At 43.0% G+C, this 19,498-nt stretch overlaps 1 protein-coding gene across 1 annotated transcript in view; it reads right to left on the reverse strand.

Moving 5' to 3' along the window:
- Positions 1–19,498, reverse strand: part of FNDC1 (fibronectin type III domain containing 1) — a 44,532-nt gene that overhangs the window by 12,335 nt on the left and 12,699 nt on the right. Inside the window, exons 9-15 of the mRNA XM_009895539.1 lie at positions 18,039–18,166; positions 16,124–16,235; positions 14,778–15,158; positions 9,985–10,050; positions 7,867–8,028; positions 5,693–5,923; positions 4,429–4,537 (exon numbers count right to left, since the gene is read on the reverse strand). Coding sequence (XP_009893841.1) covers positions 4,429–4,537; positions 5,693–5,923; positions 7,867–8,028; positions 9,985–10,050; positions 14,778–15,158; positions 16,124–16,235; positions 18,039–18,166 — 1,189 coding nt within the window. The remainder of the gene's footprint in view (positions 1–4,428; positions 4,538–5,692; positions 5,924–7,866; positions 8,029–9,984; positions 10,051–14,777; positions 15,159–16,123; positions 16,236–18,038; positions 18,167–19,498) is intronic.

Genomic DNA, 19,498 nt, shown 5'->3' on the forward strand with positions numbered 1-19,498 from the left:
GGCAGCTCGGTCCGCAGGTGCTGGCGGGGCAGGACCCATAGCACCACGACCGCATGCCAGCCACGGGGATGGTGGGACGGCTGCTGCCGGACCTCCTGGGTCAACGCGAGGGTGGGTGTGCAGAGGGTACACGCAGGTGTCTGGGAGGGAGAGCCACGCGCTGCCCGGGAAAGGGAGGGGACCAGCCGATGTGACAGCACCCCACAGACCCGCTGCCCAGTGGGATTGGCGGATGAAGGGGAAAAGAGGATGGGAGAGGGTCAGGAAGGACCCACAGGTTTCCTCCCATGAGCATGTGGAGAGGGCAGCAGGGGCTGAAACCCTCCTCCTGCAACTGCACCGTCCCTCCAGAAGAAAAACACGTAAATGAGCTGCCTGCAGGTTCACGGGCTCGTGCAAAGTGTCTCCCTCCATCAAAATGGCCTAGCACTACATCCACCACGAATATTTTCAACAAATATTATAATAAGACACTAGAGCAGACCTGGAAGAAGAGCTTCCTACACAGCTGGTATGAGGTAGGTATGCCCCACACAGTTCTACCTGTTGCACAGGACACGGGTTTCATTGACACCTGACCTCTTGTGCTGTCTGGTGATACACAACAGCCAGTTGTGGCTGATGCTACTTGTTGGACATACTGCGGCTTTGCTTTAATGGAGATACAGAAAGGGAACAGAAATTTTCACTGCATCTGGCCCCCAGAGCCAGAAGATCCAGGCTCTGTTTGCAGTTGTGAGCCCTGAGTAAATGTTTGAGAGCCACCTATGAAATGCTCCGTACAACACTGGAATTGGTAGCAGGCACTGTGGGATCAAAATGTCCCTGGAGGGAACAAAAACCAAGTGGGCAGAGAAGAAGATTTGATGAGACATGGAGACATGGTGGTAAAGGACAGTGTTTTAAATCATGAGACTATCTAGCCACTCCCATCAGGCACTGACACAGCTTTGCTGCAGAAAGGCAGGAAAAAGGCTAACCCTGCTCAAGAAAGAGATTGAAATGTTTATGACAAGGATTATAATGTTTGTGACTGCAGGAGATGGGATTTAGCGGTTGAGCAGATGCTGTCCAGCCCTTCGCATCAGTCTTCTGTGACGGCTGAGAATTAAGGATAGGGAAGGGACACTGTCAAGACTGCTGTTTTTAAGATTTAATAAGGTTCAAAGTCATTTTAGTGTTTACATTCACATGTCACAAGGAAGCAGCTCCTGTGCCCACTGAAGTTGACCAGAGTTTTGCTAATGGAAAAACTTCCACATCTCAAATGGAGGTTAGACCAGGCCTTAGAAGAAAACTTATGACACGGGTTAAACATAGACTTCCGTTTTGTTTGTAAAACGTAAACACCAGGCAGATGTTTTCCAGAACGTGTTGACAGCTTCAAACCTCTGGGGCTGACTTCTGCCAAGATGCCAACCCGTTTCTGATACGCTGTGGATGCCACAAGATTGCACCACCAATGGCACCCTCATGGGATGCCGAGCAGTCAATAGCAACTGCATGAAGTAAATCTGACTTAATCAGAGATTTCTCACAAAATGCACTAACAATGCAAACACAAAATTTTTAGACTAGCTTCAGATTTCATGCCATATTTTCTTAGTTAGGCATGGGGTCTTTTCCCAGTGGTTAGGGAGTTATTTTTAAGACAAAAAATATGCAATCAATTCAGTCTGTGGATTTGGAGAATGTAAATGAGATTGTCCGATACACACAATTTCCCTGTTATAAAGAACCCTCCTTCTCCACCACAGACCCCACATGAAGACTTTACTGCCTCCGCAGAGCGTACAACAGAGGCCAATGGATTATACCATTCTTCAGTAAGATGCTGGAGAAATAACACGCTTAAAACAAATAGCACCTGCTTGAACCTCCCTACTTTGAAACAGAACCTTCACACTTGACAGGGGAGTTACAAGGTTCACGGAGATGCATGAACCTATAACCTTGATCCATTCAAATAAAGCTAAATCGTGACCTTCTGAAGCCTGGAGTTAACGTACGTCTCGGCAGATGTATCACAGGTCAGCAGCTCAATTCCCATCAATTCCCCTGCACCAAGCACAGACAGGACAGTGGCTGCAGGACTCCTGGGGGCTTTCACTGCAACTGCACTTTTGGTGACCTGGAGCCCTTGAGATGTTGGGCACAAGAAGCAGAGAGCTATCGCTGGCCTTTAACGCTGTCCTTGGGGCAGCAGGAGAGGGACGGCTGATTGAAAGACAGTGAAGAGGTGAGGAGCTGGGGCTGGAAGTTGGAAATGGCAGAGAAGCAAGAGATGGAGAAGCTGGGGCGTATGGGCAATGCCTCCCTGGCCTGCATGGGGGACAGGGTGAGAGGTGGGGAGCAGAGGAGAGGCTATAGAAAACTGGTGATGGGGAAAAGGACTGGGGATGTACAGGAGTCTGGGATGTGGAGGCAGGAACTGGGACTAGTGGCAGGAGAGAGGTTTAAGGAAAGGATGTCCTCAAGGCACAAGGACGTGGACATCCAAAGGCAGGAGGGTCTGCACCCACTTCTCTCACTATCTAGGAACAGAGTGTACGAGATCTCAGACATCTTCCTTATTGTTATAATGGGTTAAACCCACAGATAAACTGTGCCCCACGCTTCCCTCCATACTTTTGTAACAATGATGTTTTATAACAAGGGCACTAGCAGATGCAGCGCATTCAACTGCAGCTCCCTACTGTGCAAGTAATATTGCTTTAATCCACCATCCACGCTGGTGGTGGATGGTCTAGATTATTAATCTTCAAAAAAGGTTGCCTTTTTTTATCTCTTGGATATGTGAGAAAAAGTCTCATGAAGTGTGTGACTGACAGTGCTGTAGACAGAAAAGCAGAGGATAAAATGGCACAACACGTTTCCTGTAACATCTTATTTCTGTTTTTTCTTTTAACTCTTTGGTTTTCCTGTGTATGCTTATCCTGCCTCTCCATACACCTTTTCCTCGCTAATTTCTCGGGTCTTTGGTCCTCTGGTGGATGTGTCCCTGGTGCACCTGCCTAAGGAGCTGCTGCTGAAGTTGCTCCAGTGCTGGCTCTCCCAAAGGGATGCCCTGTCCCCAGAGAACTCTTTGGTTGGAGGGAAATCTCCAGGGAGGAGACAGGGGAGCAGCACCCCCTTCCTAACACGTACTGTGATGTCTTGGTGTGTGGATGTTCAGGGCCAGCAGCAGCAGCTGCAGGGGCAAGGTGTGTGTGAGTTTATGCTAAAGTCAGACCTGTGTGGAGAAGCACTGTAAAGTGGTCAGAAAAAATAAGCCTGGTCATATTTGAGACCCAAATGCTACACTGCATTGACTTTTCATAATTTATTTATCTTATTATTTAATCTATTAAGACTTTAGATGAAGGCAGTGCTCAAACAATTCTTCTCTGTTTTCTAGGTTGAGGTTCTCAACTAACTGCTTTTAACCCACAGAACTTTCCCTTCATCTATGAATCATCTTGGAAAGAAAAGATACTTTAGGTGACACCGTTTCTCTCTTCTGTGTTGCCCTGGCACAAATCCGATGTGCCTGTCCTGGGAGCGGATGCTCTGATCTGCAGCTCATCATGAAGTGAGGCGTGCTAGTCCTAGCCCACAATCCCAGTGCATCTCCCATGTTACCAAATGCAGAAGCAACACCTGCCACCAGTGTCTAAGAGACTGAAGGCATCAGCAACTGAAGAGCAATCACCTAGCCCAAGGCAGCACCAAAAGTACTTTGGACTCAGAATTTGAGAGGAAAGTATGAGAGCCACTGATTATCTGTCAAAAGAAGTAATTTTAATGTAGTTCCTTTGTGGCCATTTACTTTCCATCCAATTGCCATGAATTATTCCAATATCACGCAAAGCATGCATTTTTTGTTCTGCCGTTTCAGTGAAATTTTTCACAAGATAAACACCTAAAGCTCTTGCCAAACGGACTTCTGAGCAACTGCCACAGCCTCATGATATACCACCAAGCCTTCTGTTCCAGTACAACTCGTGAACATCCAGCAAAAACAGACCAGAGCACTTCTCCTCACCAGCCCTTAGGTACCAAATCCTGGCCATGCCAGTATGTGGGAATGGCCATATCACATCACACCAAGGGTACACTTTAGTATACTCTTCCCCTGAAAATTTGATTCAGTTACGCGCAAGACTAGAAAACGCATTTTTAAAATAACATTTTCTCTGTTACTGATACATGTTTTTATATACATAAACATATATGCATATACACACAGTCATCTGCTCCAGAGTTAATGTGGTAAAGATACCGTGTAAGTAGCTGTGCGGTTTATATAACAATTTGCTGTCAAACAGAATGAGTGAAATCTAGATCAGACGTAAACATTTATACTAAGGCCAAGAAAAACAATTGGCAATTCTCAAAATTTGTTTTGCTTTCCTAACAGACCTGAAAAAGAGTGGATCAAATCCTTACCGGGTGTTGGGCTTCAGGTTCTCAATTGGCAAATGAGTAGTCCCTGCAGTCCTGGTCGACCACTTATTCTTTAAAAAGTCATCATAGGATGCACTGTAAACCAGATAGCCTGTAAATGGGAAAGACAAATAGTTGTGAGGATTCTAAATAAATTTTAAATAAATAATATCCCTAGGTGTTGTAGTAGATTTTATGGATTAAAAGGAGTGAAAGCATCTTTGAATATGCAAGTGATTTGATGCCTAACTCCCCTGGAAAATTCCAGGCTACAAGGATTTCCTGTCATTAGCTAATAATGATGGAGCATTATATCAGAGGATGGTGCCCAGGTACAAATACTGGATTAAACCAGCAAAGGCAAAACGATGACAGAGGCAATACATTCACTGTTTTAAGTGATACATTGACTGTGCAGAAACTAATATACTTAGAAATACTGTGGGTTTTTTTAAAAAAATGTTATGCAAACTGTGCTTGGTAAGGTACTGGATCAACAGTCTTGAAGAATTAAAGGCTGTGGGACAGACACGACACAGCCTGTTCAGGTGATACCTTCTCCATTCCCAACCATTATCACTGCTTCAGCTCCACCAGCTCCCACCCCTCTGTCATCGCTGTCAGCCGCAGAGCTGGGCCAGGCTCCTCAAAAACTGGACATTAGCACCAAAGCAGTGGCCTTTTCCAATGCTTACTTCAGATCTTTTGGACACTGAAAAACAGGGGTTGATTATTTTCTAAAATATTTGGGGTATTTATTTATTCTAGTGTCTTTCTGGTGACTTTTGTGATTCTTTCTTGAAGTCAATTGCACACTTACAGCCAGGCAGGACCCAGACTGGTTCCAGACAGACAGTCACCCAAGCTCGGCACGAACTGAAGCCAAGTGTGAAAGGTGCTCCAAAGGCAGATTTGGGAGGTGCCCATGGTAATGCTGACAGCACTACCTAGAGGCAAAAGCACTCAGCTGAGGAAAGTGCTATCACAGCTACCATCTAGGTGAGAAGTACTGCTTTTGGAACCGCTGGCACAAAAGCAGCAGCAAAATTTTTTAAACAGCTGGACCAGCATGAGCTGGTCAGTCTGACACTGAGGGATGACAGAGGGACCTTTCTTGCTACTCAGAAAGTAGCTCACCTCCCTCAGAAAATTGCAGAAGAATGAGAACTTCATGAGCCGTTGGCTCAGTTTAAGGCAAAAATGGTCCTTTAAGAAAACCTTCCCCTTCCCTGCTACCCCATGAGGAGAGCAACCCTCAGGAGAGTACCTGTTACCATGTCTCCTCGAGCAGGTTTGGCCCAGTCCACAATGACAAAGGAGTGACAGCCTTCAACTGCCACGACAGTGATGTTGTGAGGGGCTTTCAGGGGACGCAGATCTTTCTCTCTGAGGTCATTGGGAATAATTTCATCAAGGCTCTCCACTTGGAAGTGCTCCAGGGCCTCTGTCAAGGAGCAGGGGGCTGCTGGATCTTTATTGAGATAGGTCACATAAGGAGCTGGAAGAGACAGGGAAAGGTGGCATTTAGTTCACAGTTTGTAGGTACTGCAGAGTAGCACACAGGCTGGCAATTTCCTGAAGAGAAGAGAGTCAAGTTTTGTGATGCATGTTAAAATTCCTCCCCTCCCAGCCTAGAGACGGTTCCCTGCTGCCAACAAAGCATGGCTCGCGCTCAATTTGAGTGCAGGGGGAATGGGATGCCAATGTTCAGGTCTAGCCCACACTCACAACTGTACCCAATTATGCAAAGACAGAAGGATCGCGTTTGCTACGAGAGGCAGAAGAGAGCGGTCTGACTGCAGGACCTTCTGCACGCTACCTCCAGGTGCTCTGAAGGTGGGGTGGAAATGTCACCCAAACTCTCTGCCTTTCCACATGTGGGAACAGATCCATGCCAGGGCCTTTGATCGTCTAAGACTTTACCAGGTCTTAGTGGTTGGCTCTTACACAAACATCCTGAAGCTGGGGTGAAACGACAGAGAGAACAAGAGTCATTCCGAGGTGAAGTCTGACCAGGTTAAATGAAGGGATTATTGCTGTAGTTCCCTGGGTACTAAGGGGCCAGGAGTCAGGAGTCCCTGCCTTCCTGGCATGTGATCCCAACCTGTAACTTCTATTTTCAAAAGCGTTATACTGACTGGAATTGCACTTCAGTTCAGGAAAAGATTAATCCATCTTTTTATTACCTTAAAAGTCACTGTAACATTCGAAGGACTATAAAACTTGCTTTGGAAATATTTATTCAGTTGCAATAATACAATTCATTGAAATGGTAATATTATTTCTCTAGTGCCCTGAAATGTTCATAAACCAACTTTTCTTGGTTTATCTTATTGGATTTCATGCCCTAAAGGGATTTTTTCCAGATTTTGCAATGAAGTTAATTTTAGCCTCTCTAGCTAAATGAATCAAGAAGCACTGTCAGTGAGACAGCCAAATAGAAACATCATGAAATTGTTTGGACAGGGAAACTGAAGATGCACTGGAAAAAGTCTTGGCATATATACAAACAAATCTTTTACTCCAGCAGCAGAGCTCCACTCTAAGCCACATGAAGCTTGTGGATATTGGAAGGAAAGGCAAGACATGAGTCAAAGCTGACTCTCCATGCCCTGAACTCTTATCCGAAATGCCAGGTGAGCCAGCAGCTGACCTGACCTCAGTTCAAATGCCAGAGGTTTGTAAAGGGCTACAAGGGGGTCACCAGTATGGGGTGGAGGCTGGAATGCAGTGCCCTACCACCTCCAAATCCCTCCAGTCTGGCCCCCCAGTCGCTTCTCTGACAAAGAAGCAGAGCAGCTCTGAAGTCAGAGCTGCAACTCCTACATACACACTTGAATGGCTCACGTACACAGAAGCCAGCCTCGTGGCTCATGTCAATGTATTGGGGGTTCCTTCACCAAGTTCCTTCCACAGAGCAAAGATACAAATAACAAGGTCAAATTTATCTCTGTTGATTTTACTTTTTGGAAAGTTCCTATCCAAAATCCCATTCATTCCTTGACTTTGAAGCACACCTTTGACACACATGCTTGTGCAAGGTGGGTGAAATAACTAGGGTTGCACGGGTCAGTGGAAAAGAATTAGGTCCCCCAGAGGAAGACTCATACCTACCTGCACTGACTGAACTACTGGTGTGAACTTAAAATGATGCAATTGAGCTGAACCAAGCACCAGAGAAGATACTCTTGCTCTCTTACGAGTGCAAAGAGGTTTGCGCTGCTTCAACAAAATCGGTGTGGGTCCACACGTAGACATGCAAGCATCAAAGCTATGAACAAAGCGCTGCTGTTTGGGTTTCCCAGGTGGCAGCCCTTACAAGGACCACACACTAGTCTGTTGGACATATTTGTGCAATGGTCTCAGCTTAAGGGCTGACCTTGCTAGAAGAATTCTTTGCAGCCCAAGTAGTAAGCTACATAAACCAAAGGACATCCTTACCAGTGAACCGTTTCTTCCCAGCAATATCATATTCTGACACAGGGCCGGTGCCAACAACACTAGTCTCCGGGTAGACAACTTCTGATTCTGTTGTTGTAGAAGCAGTGGTGGTTCTGACAGTGGTGGTGGTTGGTGGTAAAGTACTCTCAAAAAACTCATAGTCTTCAGAGGAAACAAAAGATGAAAATGTTAGCTTGCTTCATGTTATTTTGGCTTAACTATGAGAAGGGAAACATTTCTGTCACCAGCCACAGTCCCAAAGAAGTGCCACGTACCCTACCCTAGCTGCCGCACGCTCTCTGTGGGCCTCTACGTCAGGGTTGGTCACACCTCGGCCTTGCAAGGGTTTCTACCAAACTGATGGACAGCGAGCGCAAAGCCTTTGCCTCAGAATACTAGTGGTGTTGCTGATTTAGACCTTGCTTACATGGGTAAAAAGGGTGACAATAAACATATGTATTCATACAGCAATATCCTGAATGCAGTCTGTCTGCCACCTCCTCTTACCATCCCCAAAGAAGGACAGCACAGTAATCGAATCCCTGGCCACAGCCTTCAGATGCCAAAGGAAGGATATAAAGGGGTGAAAAAATGGCTTTGTAAGAAAACACTGCGTTATTATTCTAAAATGCTAGAACTGGTTCATACTGCTCTTAAACCTTCCTGCAACTTAGAGGCGTGGAGTCTTGTACTTGCCATTCGTAGTCCCATTAGGGCCATGAGGGAAGGCAAACTGGCATACATGAATCTCCTGATTCAGTCCTCCTCGATACTCAGTCCCATTATATCCAGTGCTCTTTGAAAAGCTACTGTGCTACCAGATGGACACACAAAATGAAAGGCAAGAGGCATTTCTCATCCCTGCTGGGTCCTTACACAGGCTGTGGGACTCTGTTCATGGCTTTTGAGTGTTTTCTCCTTAAACTGCTTAAGCATCTGTTTTCTGCAGGTGACCTGCCCCTAAGGGGAGGCCTGGCAAAAGACCTGTGCACTGAGGACATTCTGCTTTCATGAAGACTTAAGGAACGTAGCGTGCAGGACTTGTGCAGTTTTTAGTTCATCCTCTCCTTCCCACATTCTTACTTGGACTTAGTATGAAGTGATCAGAATAAAAAGCAATAAAGTCTATGACATCTTCCTCTCAGTTGCTGCACTCTCTTTTTAAATGCCTTTTTTTGTTTTTGTTAGTTTGATTTAAGACTCCAGTACTGCATCCACAAAGAAAAAAACTTTTATTATTCTAGAGCCATAAATTCTACTAAAAGGCTAATACTAGAACACTTTGAGTTTAACAGAGTTCGGTACTTATCTGCTTTAATATGTGGGGGTAGGAGAACGAGTCTGAGGATTAAAAGCAGCAGAACATCAGAAGTCAGTGATGGCAGAAAGTGAGTGCTAGTTCCAGTAATTGAGAATTTGCATTCCCTGTGCAAACTTAAAATTAAATGCTGGGACTTGAGGCTTCCTCTTCAGCAAAGTTTTGTGTGTCCTGAATTATAGTATCAAGATGGCATGAATATAATTGCAAAAATATTTCCCCCTTCTCCTTTTATCTGATTTCAAATTTCTTTAAATTCCACATGAAACAGCAGATTAATTATTTTATACGTAGGTGAGCTCATTCAGTATGAGCATGTTTTATAGTCTAAATGCAGACTATGCATCAAAAAAAAGACAAAAAAATATATTCACAGTGCTGTAGAGTGCTTAAAACTCACTAAGGTATTTCAAGTTTCCAGGGCTCAGGCTGTATTTTGGTTTTCTGTTTTAGAAGAGTTCATTGACTTTGAGTGGACTGGAGTTAGAAGTTGTACCAGAGTACAACAGAAGTCTAAGATTGAAGTGGTGACTGTATGACCCAGATCTGAACATAATTTATTTCCACAATAGGTTTCTGTTAGACTGCAGAACGACAGAAAGGGACCTTCATGCCCAGAAACAGTTGACTTTGCACCCTTGAACTTCACATGTGACGCAGGACTCTGGAAAGCCTTTCCAGCTCACCACTGCTTGCTTAAGCTCCCATTCACCAACCTGTCCCCTTGAACCCAATTCCAAAGAAAGAGTGGAAAAAACCCAACATGCCACTTGCAATAGACTTTTACATTTAAACAGTACCATCATCATATATCACATATGCCTCTGGAGTAGCTGTCACATCTGAATCCAGTCCTGAGAATGTATCTATTGAGGGAGAAAGAAAAAAAACGCTGTAAGAATGTAATGGCCTCATCCTCACCCTCCTAGTAAAATACTTCTGAAATAAAATCTAAAATAAAAATCTTTAGCCAGTTGATATGTAAAGTAGTAAGACAACTGCCTAGTCTCCACATAACACAGTGACAACCGTTCTGCATATTTAGAATAACAGCTGAGTAGCTAACTGCAGCAGCCAGGAGTTCTGCTGGGGGAAAATGGGTTCAGGGCTGCTACTCAAAATCGAGAGTAATACACCTTCCAGGAGCTCTGCCCCGGCCCTGGGAGCTCTGGAGCAAAGGCAGGCTGCCAGCAACCGCGTAACCCTCAGGTCAGGATTTGACTATGTTTTATAGTCTCAGGAGCAGCAAATGTGAGAAATTTATGTGCAAAAAAAACCCCAAACAATCAAGCAATTCAAATAAACCGAAAACTTCTATTCAAATATTTTGCCAGGGAATAAAAATCAAACAACCCACAGAGCATGTTATTTACAGACTGTGTCTATGCTAGCAAGTAATGCAGCCCAAACGGAATGGATTTGTGGAATAAAGTAACTGGTGCTGGATTTCCCAGGGTTTTACTTTGCACTAGCCCGAGTCCAATCCTGTGGACTGAATGCCCATTAGAGGTTGGGGCACATACGTGTCATCCCAAAGCACTGCTTCTGCTTTAGTTTCATCCAACAGGAAATCAGTTTGTGCACACCGAGATTGCTCCACGATGCAAGCGAAAGCATGGCAAGAAGAGATGATTGTGAGGTGGACATAAAAACACTTTCCTGATCCACCCCAAAGGCCAATGCAAATGCGCCCACAGACTTCCCAGACGCCTATGCCTATATATTATCAATATATATCTCAATATCTCTGCAGGTCACGCATCCATCATGTGAATCCTGGAGGCTTCTCTGCACGCTCTGAGAAATGCGTTTCTCCACATGTTGTACAGGGAAGACAAAGAGTACACAAGGCTCAGATTAGCCATGAAAAGCAATGCAAACAACGCAAAAGCATTGTGCTGGAAACCACTGCAGCTACAATCAGAAGTCTTCAATGAAATCCTGGGGTTGGGGAGAGGCCAGTGTGTGACCAAAGACAAGAGAAAGACAGTTTTGACCTCAGGATAGTACACAGAAACTGATAATGTTCCTGTAACCCTTGAAATGGAAGCAACAATGTTATTTTTACTAAGCGAATAGTGCAAAAAATGCAAAATTTCAACTGCCAATGTAAAATAGCTCACAAATATAATGAATGATACCTTTTCATTTTGCAGGGATTTTTTTATTTAGAACCAACAATTATTGTACAAGACTTTTTTCTACTACAATAAGTATCTTTTAAATACATAGTAGTGATTTTAATGTAAAAGTAAGTTTTGAAAACACAGGATATGGGTTAATTCTTGTCAGACTTTCGTATAACAAAATCTGACATTTTCTCATGGCAGACTTCTGCAGCCACTCTTCAGGAGATCATCCACTTGGAAGTCACTTGACTTCTGTAAGGGTAGTCACTGAAAAAGTAGGTCCTTTGTTGAATTCTGCAGATCTTCTCACCACAGTTGGCCCGTATCAAACAATGTTTACAATACGTGCACTTATCTTTGACTACATCCAAATAAACAAGAGGCTCAGATATGCAGAAATTTGAAGTCCTTCACAGGCAGGATTCAACTACACACCTACTAGCTAGTCAGCCTTTCGCCTACGTACAATCCAGCATAAACAAATTTTATTTTCTATTTTTGTGCTTGTTCGGTATCTTCTACTTCACTTTCTGTGCTTCTTTAGCAATAGCTGTGGCATGAAGATGATGGGGGTATTTTCCAAAAGACCTCTCGCTTTATAATTTTCTCCGCATACACCAGCTGAAGTTCTCCAGTTGGCTCCACCATCCTTTACTACAGCTCTTCAGTGAACCCTGCCAGTACCAGATGAGGCTAAGTCTTGCTATGACCGCTTGCCGTAGTCTTTTGGCATCTGTAAGGACAGCAGACTGCGCAACCACCACTTGATTTTATCACATGTAACAAGTGGTTAAGACTCCACTTTTTTTTTCCTTTTGAGTTCATGAAAAAAGTTTAGCTGACTTCACTGACAAATCACGTTCGTGTTGTCAAAGTCCTTCTTGAAAGTTAAAGACTGCTGAATTTACTGAAATGTTGACAATAAATACTGCTGGGTCAAGCAAAAATCCTGCCAGAGAGTAAGCAAATTTGCCAAAGCTTAAGCAGAACATTTGGCAGTGGGTTTTGGCACTTGCGGTCCCCGGCTGCTTGGGAGTAAAGCATTTAGCAATAAAGTATCAAGCTTTGGCAGAAGGAGTTTTTCATTAAATAATCTGGGGTATTTTCCAGACCCAGATTAAAGGGAAAGAAAACATAAAAATATGATTTGGAAATGGTCAAGGGAAAACTGCATTAAATGTTTTGATACTTCAAGTAGTAGTTGTTTATTCCTCTTGAAACAGGCACTGCACTTGATAAACAAAACCAGCCATCATTAAATAAATACCATAAAGGTGGTCTCTTTTCAAGCAAGTTCCTCTGGCACAGGAAGGTTGTTTTGCTGCATTTGTCAAATGTTAAGGCAGGTCACCAGGATTAAAAAAAAAAAAAAAAGAAAAGAAGAAGATCCAAATAATTACTCTTCAGAGAAACTTTCATAATTGCCAGGTAGGGATTAATATTGCTCAAGCTATGTAGCAGGTAAAAAATGGAAATCCAGCAACATCTTGTTCTTTCAGTCTTCCACTTCAATGTATTTGCAGACATACTGTCAAAATGCCAGACAGTTTCAGAGTGACTTACGAGCTTTCTCATTGAACACACAGCCTGTGTAAAAAGACTAGTTTTCATCCATGCCTCTAGGAAAGCTCAAGGATCCAGCAAGCTCATCTGGTAGAGGGCAAAAAAACCCCAAACAGAATGTTTTTAAATGTTCATTATATCACATGAAAATTCCCCAGCCCACAACTCTACTAAAAATAATACTGCAAAGCTTTTTGTTGTTCAGCTTCTGGTGCCTATGCTCAGATTAACCCAGCCATATTTCATAAACTCTTATTGTTCTTATAATATATACACTCAGAAGATGTCCTTCAGGTATGAAATAGCACAGACCAAAGAGAGGAAACATGACAGGATATAAGCAGCACCTAAGATAAGCAAAAGGAGCTGGTGGGAGTGGGAAGAACTCTAACTGTACCAAAACCCACGGTGCCCTTTAGGCAACTTTGAAAATACCAGGCTGACCATATAAAGAAATATTCATAAGACTTTTGTAAATACAGTAAGACTTTTGTAAATACAATTAGGGAAAATGAAAAATCTTCAAAGAAATAGTTCATGATGGTGGTTATTTATAAACACATATGTTTGTGTGTGTGTGTATACACACATCTATGCATATGTATATATGCATGCACACTTCCATAAATACATATTCAAACAGGGGGCTAATTGTTAGATAAATATTAATACTATAAATCATTGTAATTCTACCTGTACAAGGTAATAACATATGTGACTCACCCAGGATATCTGGTAAGGGAATTTTCAGTCTTCTGCATCTGAGATCCTTTCCAAAGATGCCATATTTAGACTTACTGTGAGTTGCTGAACTCACATCTTCCCATATCTTCTACACTCTTCAAAAGTGATAGTTCAGCTTCTCAGGCGATGGTTACATGACCTACTTGGAAATCTACTTAGGCTTCAGAGATACAGGTGTACAGGGTAAAGATAAGGGGGTTTAATTACCCACTAAAACTGGCCACTGCACTTGGCAGATGTCTGACTGCCATCCCTTTGTTTAGGTTACGGCCATGCTTCTACTGCCCATTTGTAGACCGAGTTGGGGATTACCTACGACTGGAAAGGATAAGGACTACCGTGGTGCTCCCTGATCCAGTTTTGCAAGATAAGCAGGTGACTGGTTTGCAATACAACATTCAAGTGATGAAAGGGTAAAACATGGTAGGAACCGGGTCAACACCCAAAGACTCCAGTGCATTTATATTTGTTTACTTTGGATTTCAGTTTGGCACCACGTCTTAAGCTTGTATAACTGCTACAGGGAAATAATGACACGTACCAACCCTGGTTTTTATTTTCAGACGAGAAAGATAATTAGTGTACAACTCTCTGGCTTATCTGTGCAGAGCCAGAGTTGTCTTGCCCCAGCATCATCTGTGCTGTGCTACATTCCTGCCAGACAATCTCTCTCTCTGAGGACTGGCAAAAGAACAAGAATCTCATTTTGCAAAAGCCAGTTCCACGATGGCTCAAAAGAGAAACTTTTCAGAATTTATTGTGAGAAATAAACACAAAATAGACAAAATGTATAGTGCCATTAGGTCCTTCCCTGTCCTGAACTGGAGTGATGACTTCATTATAGGTGAGGGCTTTGACCACAAAACATGAGCTCATGCGCATGAATACATGTGACATGACTTGATCCAACACAAGATGAGAACTCTGCTGAAATCAACATATTTCCATGAAAAACTTCAACTTTGAGGAAAGCTGACATTTTCCAGTGAAAAACCATTTAACACCCAAACCCTTCTTCAGCTGCTCTAACCTCAGCTCCTACCTTATCGCATCGACAGAAACCTTCAGAGGCAGATTCTCTCCTGCTTCACACTTGTGCAGCTGCGCTGTATGAACAGCGCAACCAAAGAAGTCCAAAGAGCACAAAAGGAAGTTACCTTCTGCGTTGCACTCTGGCAGGCCATCAAACCCCAACAGCAAGTTGCCCTCATCATCATACTGTGCATAGGTGCCTGGAGGACAAGTTGGGGGTGGTTTCTCAGTGGGTGGTTCAGTGGTGGTCGGTTCAGGAGTGGTGGTGGTAGTTGTAGCAACAGTTGTTGTAGTGGTTGTAGTAGTTGTTGTGGTAGTTGTTGGGGGTGTTGTTGTAGTAGTAGTTGAGGGAGTGGTTGTTTTCTTAATCATTTCAAGACCAATCAGTGGTTTCCCTCCAAGGCTTATTATTGGTTTATCTTGTGCACTTGCTACCGGTTTACTAAATCTGCCGTGTCCAAACAAAGGTAATCCATCAGGACTCACCATTGGGGCACCCTTTTCATCTAGGAGAGAAGAACAAAACCAAAAAATCTCACCATTAATCAATTTCAGGCTTATAGCATGGTATCTATCAACAGCAGATACCACAAGAGCACTGAGACTGTGATTACAGCCTCCTGTTAACCAAGCTGACAGAGAAGGTGGTCGTTATCTAGGAATGATCCATGGCTAAGGAAGTTGAAAAATGGTTCAGAAGAATCTCAGGTAAACTACAGTGCTGTTCACTTTTATCAGCTGTTTGATAAACACTTCTTGGGAAGACTGCAGAGAGGCTTCACTGCAGAATCACAACGTGCAGACTGTGCCTGCATTTAATCTAAGTCAGTCTCGTAACTCTTGATGAAAGGTATAAGGAATCCCTATTCTGCTTCCTAATGCCAACCATGTGCAAGGTAAAACTGGGATGAGCTGGTGAGATGCTGATAAATTTTTGTGCCCAATTCTGGGTACTGCAAATATTAATGGTGACCAGTTTAACAGCAGGCACTGAATTTGCATTCAAGAGATCTATATGGGTGGACTGGTATGCAAACAGCAGTGTTTTCACAGACCACACAGAGCATTTTTTACTATTTGTGGTCAGTTTCAGAACAAAAAATAAAATAAATCACATGCATATGGCTGGTATAGTGCTAGTGGTGGGGAATAATTATTTCTATGTATACAGAGATATAAACAAGCATCAATCCTTATCCTGGCTCAGTTTTGCAATCCTTTCTAATGCTAATACAAGCGAGACGGACTCAGGTGATTCTTGCCACCTCATACTCAGAAGCCCCACAGGATGCCCCAAAGTTTCCCCAGGTCCTGAAATGTGCTGACTGCCTGATGGAGACATGAGATATAAGCAACTCCGAATGGCTTGCATGGGACCTGAGGATGCCTGAAGCATTCAACAGCTCAAAGACTTGTACCGTGCACAAAAACAGTAGATTTTTTTTTCTGTAAGAAGGAAGCTGTCACTTACCAACAATTGTACGTCCATCCCCTCCTAATTTCACTCGGAGAGGGTTGCCTTGGGAATCTTGGAGGTATTTTCCTTCAACATTTAACACTAGCCCTCGGTCAAGATCTACAATCTAAAAGCAATAGATGGACTCAAGTTTAGCTAACACAAGAGGAGGTGAAATGAAATTTCACAGCAGCAGAAATCCCAGGGAAATTCAGATGCTAAGTGGGATGTTCAGGAATAGCTACAACACCCACAGACTTTTAAGAGCGAGTCACTAATTGTATAGTAATCACTGAAAAATCACTGCTGAAGAAAGCAAATCCTCAGGAGCTGCACTCCAGAGCTGCATAGCAACCATATTCATATTGCCTACTGTAGCTCTCACATGCAAAGGAGCAACTCCCTTGATTTTCTTCAGCTGCGCAACTCCTAAAGTTGATTCCTGTAATATTGATTTGAGTATGACCCCAAGTCCTTTTGAAGATGGGATTTAAAAGTATGTCTACTAATTAAAAAAAAAAGGGTGGGGGGCAGGGGAAATCAAACTAGTTAATTTAGATCGAAACAGCAGTGAAAACAAAGTAGCTAAAGTATTTTAATTGAGGTAGGAGACTGAAGAAAAGCCTCTGTCTCATAAAACAAATCTGTCTGAGAGTTTGGATTGAATTCAAGAGGTAACTGCCATTAAAATCCAGTCATCATTGTTATTTCAACCCAAAATAGCTGAACTGCATGCTGCTTGAACCTGAGGTAACAGACACTGAGCCACAGAATACAAAAATGCAAAAGGTGTTAAGCGCTGGGAGGAAACTGGGAAGAGGATGTGAGCAGTTGTTCCAGGTTGGCAAGACAGACTTACATTTGGTGCTACAGAAAAGAATGCAGCAGGAGGGACAGCAGATCATGAGATCAGTCTCTGAAGACTTCCAGGCCCCAGATATTCACATAGAACCTGTTGCTTTACAAGGTGTTCATCCTGCTTGCAGCAATGCCCTCCTCGGATGGCGTGGAGAGAGACGCCCCATGGCCTCCCAAGGACCTTTCTAGCCCACTTTCTGGAATCTATTTAAAGGGCTTTGGGCATGCTTTTCAAAATGCTTCCCTTGAACGTGACATACCTGATGGACCTTTTTATGTTCCTCTAATGCAAATGGTAAGATTGAAGTGGCTGTAAAATAAATGTCTCCATGTGTCATGCAGCGTGTGAGCAGCTCTACTGATGCCAGGGAGGCTAGTCACGGTCTCCTCCTGCTCAGTGTTTGGGCAAACACATAGGAAACACCAGTTCCTTCGCTGTGTTGGGTGGTTATAAACTCACTGGAAAGGATTCTAAAAGATGAGGTCTGGGCTTGTAGGCACCTAGTGGAGCTTTCCTATCAATGGCATCTGAGCTCTTCTGAAAATACCACTGAAAATGTGTCTGTATGAACAGCAAAATGCTTAAAGATACCTACGTATGTACCTTTAAAGCATTGTGACACTTATGGAGTAACTTTACATTTCAATACTCTTGCTCATGAGCTTCTCCCTGGAGTGTGAGTCTGGAAGAAGCATTGCTGAATACGTCCTTCACAGCAGCTATCCCCAGCGGTCCCCACTCACACTGCACAACAGACAATCCTTGAGTCACTGGGGAACTTAAATCCCTCTGACTTTAAGGATAAAATGATTTTCACTAAATCTGTGGGAGTAATGCTATAGTTGAAAATTCAAGCCATCAGGCTTTAAATCAGACATTTAAAATGCTCCAATAATGAAATTCACAATTTTTCATTAGATTTCAATGCAACAGTGGAAACTAGATTACCAAGTGTAACCTCACTTTACAGTTTCATTGACTGAGGGCACTATTATCCTCTCATTTCTTAATGAAAATGTAAGTACAATAAAAGGCCAAATCATCTTGAATTTGGAGAGAAGGTCACCCTACCCACTTTGTTCCTTGAGGGCCATTGATTACTCTCTGTCCACTTGGTTTTTCATTATTACCAGGTATTATTTTTCCATTTCCATTTTCATTTCCATTTTTTGTTGTAAGATTAGGTCTGCCATTGTAACCTGAAACAGAGAAGAAAACACAGTATTATGAAGAAAGCTGTGCATACTACAAACCACATTTTAAAATGCAAAGAAATGCATTTTCTGCCCGATCCAGACATAAATGAGAGCAGAAAGAGCCCTCACCACACTCAGAAAAACAGGCATTTCATTTCTGCTTGGAGCAACTGTTGTGACAGCCCCATGGCTGACGTAAGCATCTGAAATGGTTTCTTCTGAAGAGGGTAAGCACTCATTGTTTGTTTCTACCATGTTTATTTGGTCTCTTTACTCCCTCTTGGTTTTTTAAGAAAGTATGGCAACATTTCTAGATGGCACTACAGCCACTGAAATGTTTGTGATCTTCGTAAATATTTGAGGAGTGGGGTGAGAGAGGAAGTCATTATTCAACACAACCACTCATTCAGTCCCATCCTTATACAAAGCTGTAGTGAGGAACTGAAAGGAGAGGGGATGGCATTTAGCTTCTTTCTTTTTTTTTTTTTTAACCTGTAAAAGGAAAGATTCTCCTTCTCTATCTGAAAAAAACACTGCTACACAGAAGCACACTCAGGTCAGAAGTGGAGAAGCAGTGACACTGAGCTGCAGGCACCCCAGCTCAGAAAGGGCAGCAATTTTCACATCCAAGCTCAGAGACTTGCCTCCAGAAAAATACATATGATAATATATACATATATTAACTGGAAAAAAAAAATAATTAACTGAACACTCCTCAGCTATTAACTTCCCAATTGCATGGTTAGCAGTAAGCTGGTATAAAACCTCCAAAGAGAAACCTGTCATTCTTTCATGCAATGCATCTTATTCTCCATGGTATTATTTAAGGTCCACTCCCATCTTAAAGCTCTGCAAGCTGGTGGACCTCTACACGACACTGAGTCTCACTAAAGCATAGCAAATACAATAGCCAAGTTGCATGGTCCTCACTGTATAACAGTGCAGTTACATTGAACAAAACATTGTTGCCTACATATAGTATAGAAGGTATTTACGAGAATAGTCAGGTCACTCAATACTATTTTGGATGCCCACGCATTGGAAGGAGAAAAAACATTTCTACCTAGCAAAGTCACTGAGACCGTCTGGGATTCTCCATAGGTGAGATGGGGAATCAATAGGTGACACACCTTGACGTGTGGCAGACCCACTGTTCTGCTACCCAGCATCAGCAGATATTCTGCCAGAAATCAAGCCTCTAACATTTGGGTTAAATCACAGCCGTAAAGGTATTAGAGGGTCTGACTGTGACGTGAGCAATCTTCAACAGGAATGTGCAACCCTGAGCTGTCACTTAAAAAAAGAGGAAAGTGGCTTAAAAATTAATTAAAGAAA

Source organism: Charadrius vociferus, unplaced genomic scaffold, assembly GCF_000708025.1.
Source record: "Charadrius vociferus isolate BGI_N301 unplaced genomic scaffold, ASM70802v2 scaffold142, whole genome shotgun sequence".
Classification (NCBI taxonomy): domain Eukaryota; kingdom Metazoa; phylum Chordata; class Aves; order Charadriiformes; family Charadriidae; genus Charadrius; species Charadrius vociferus.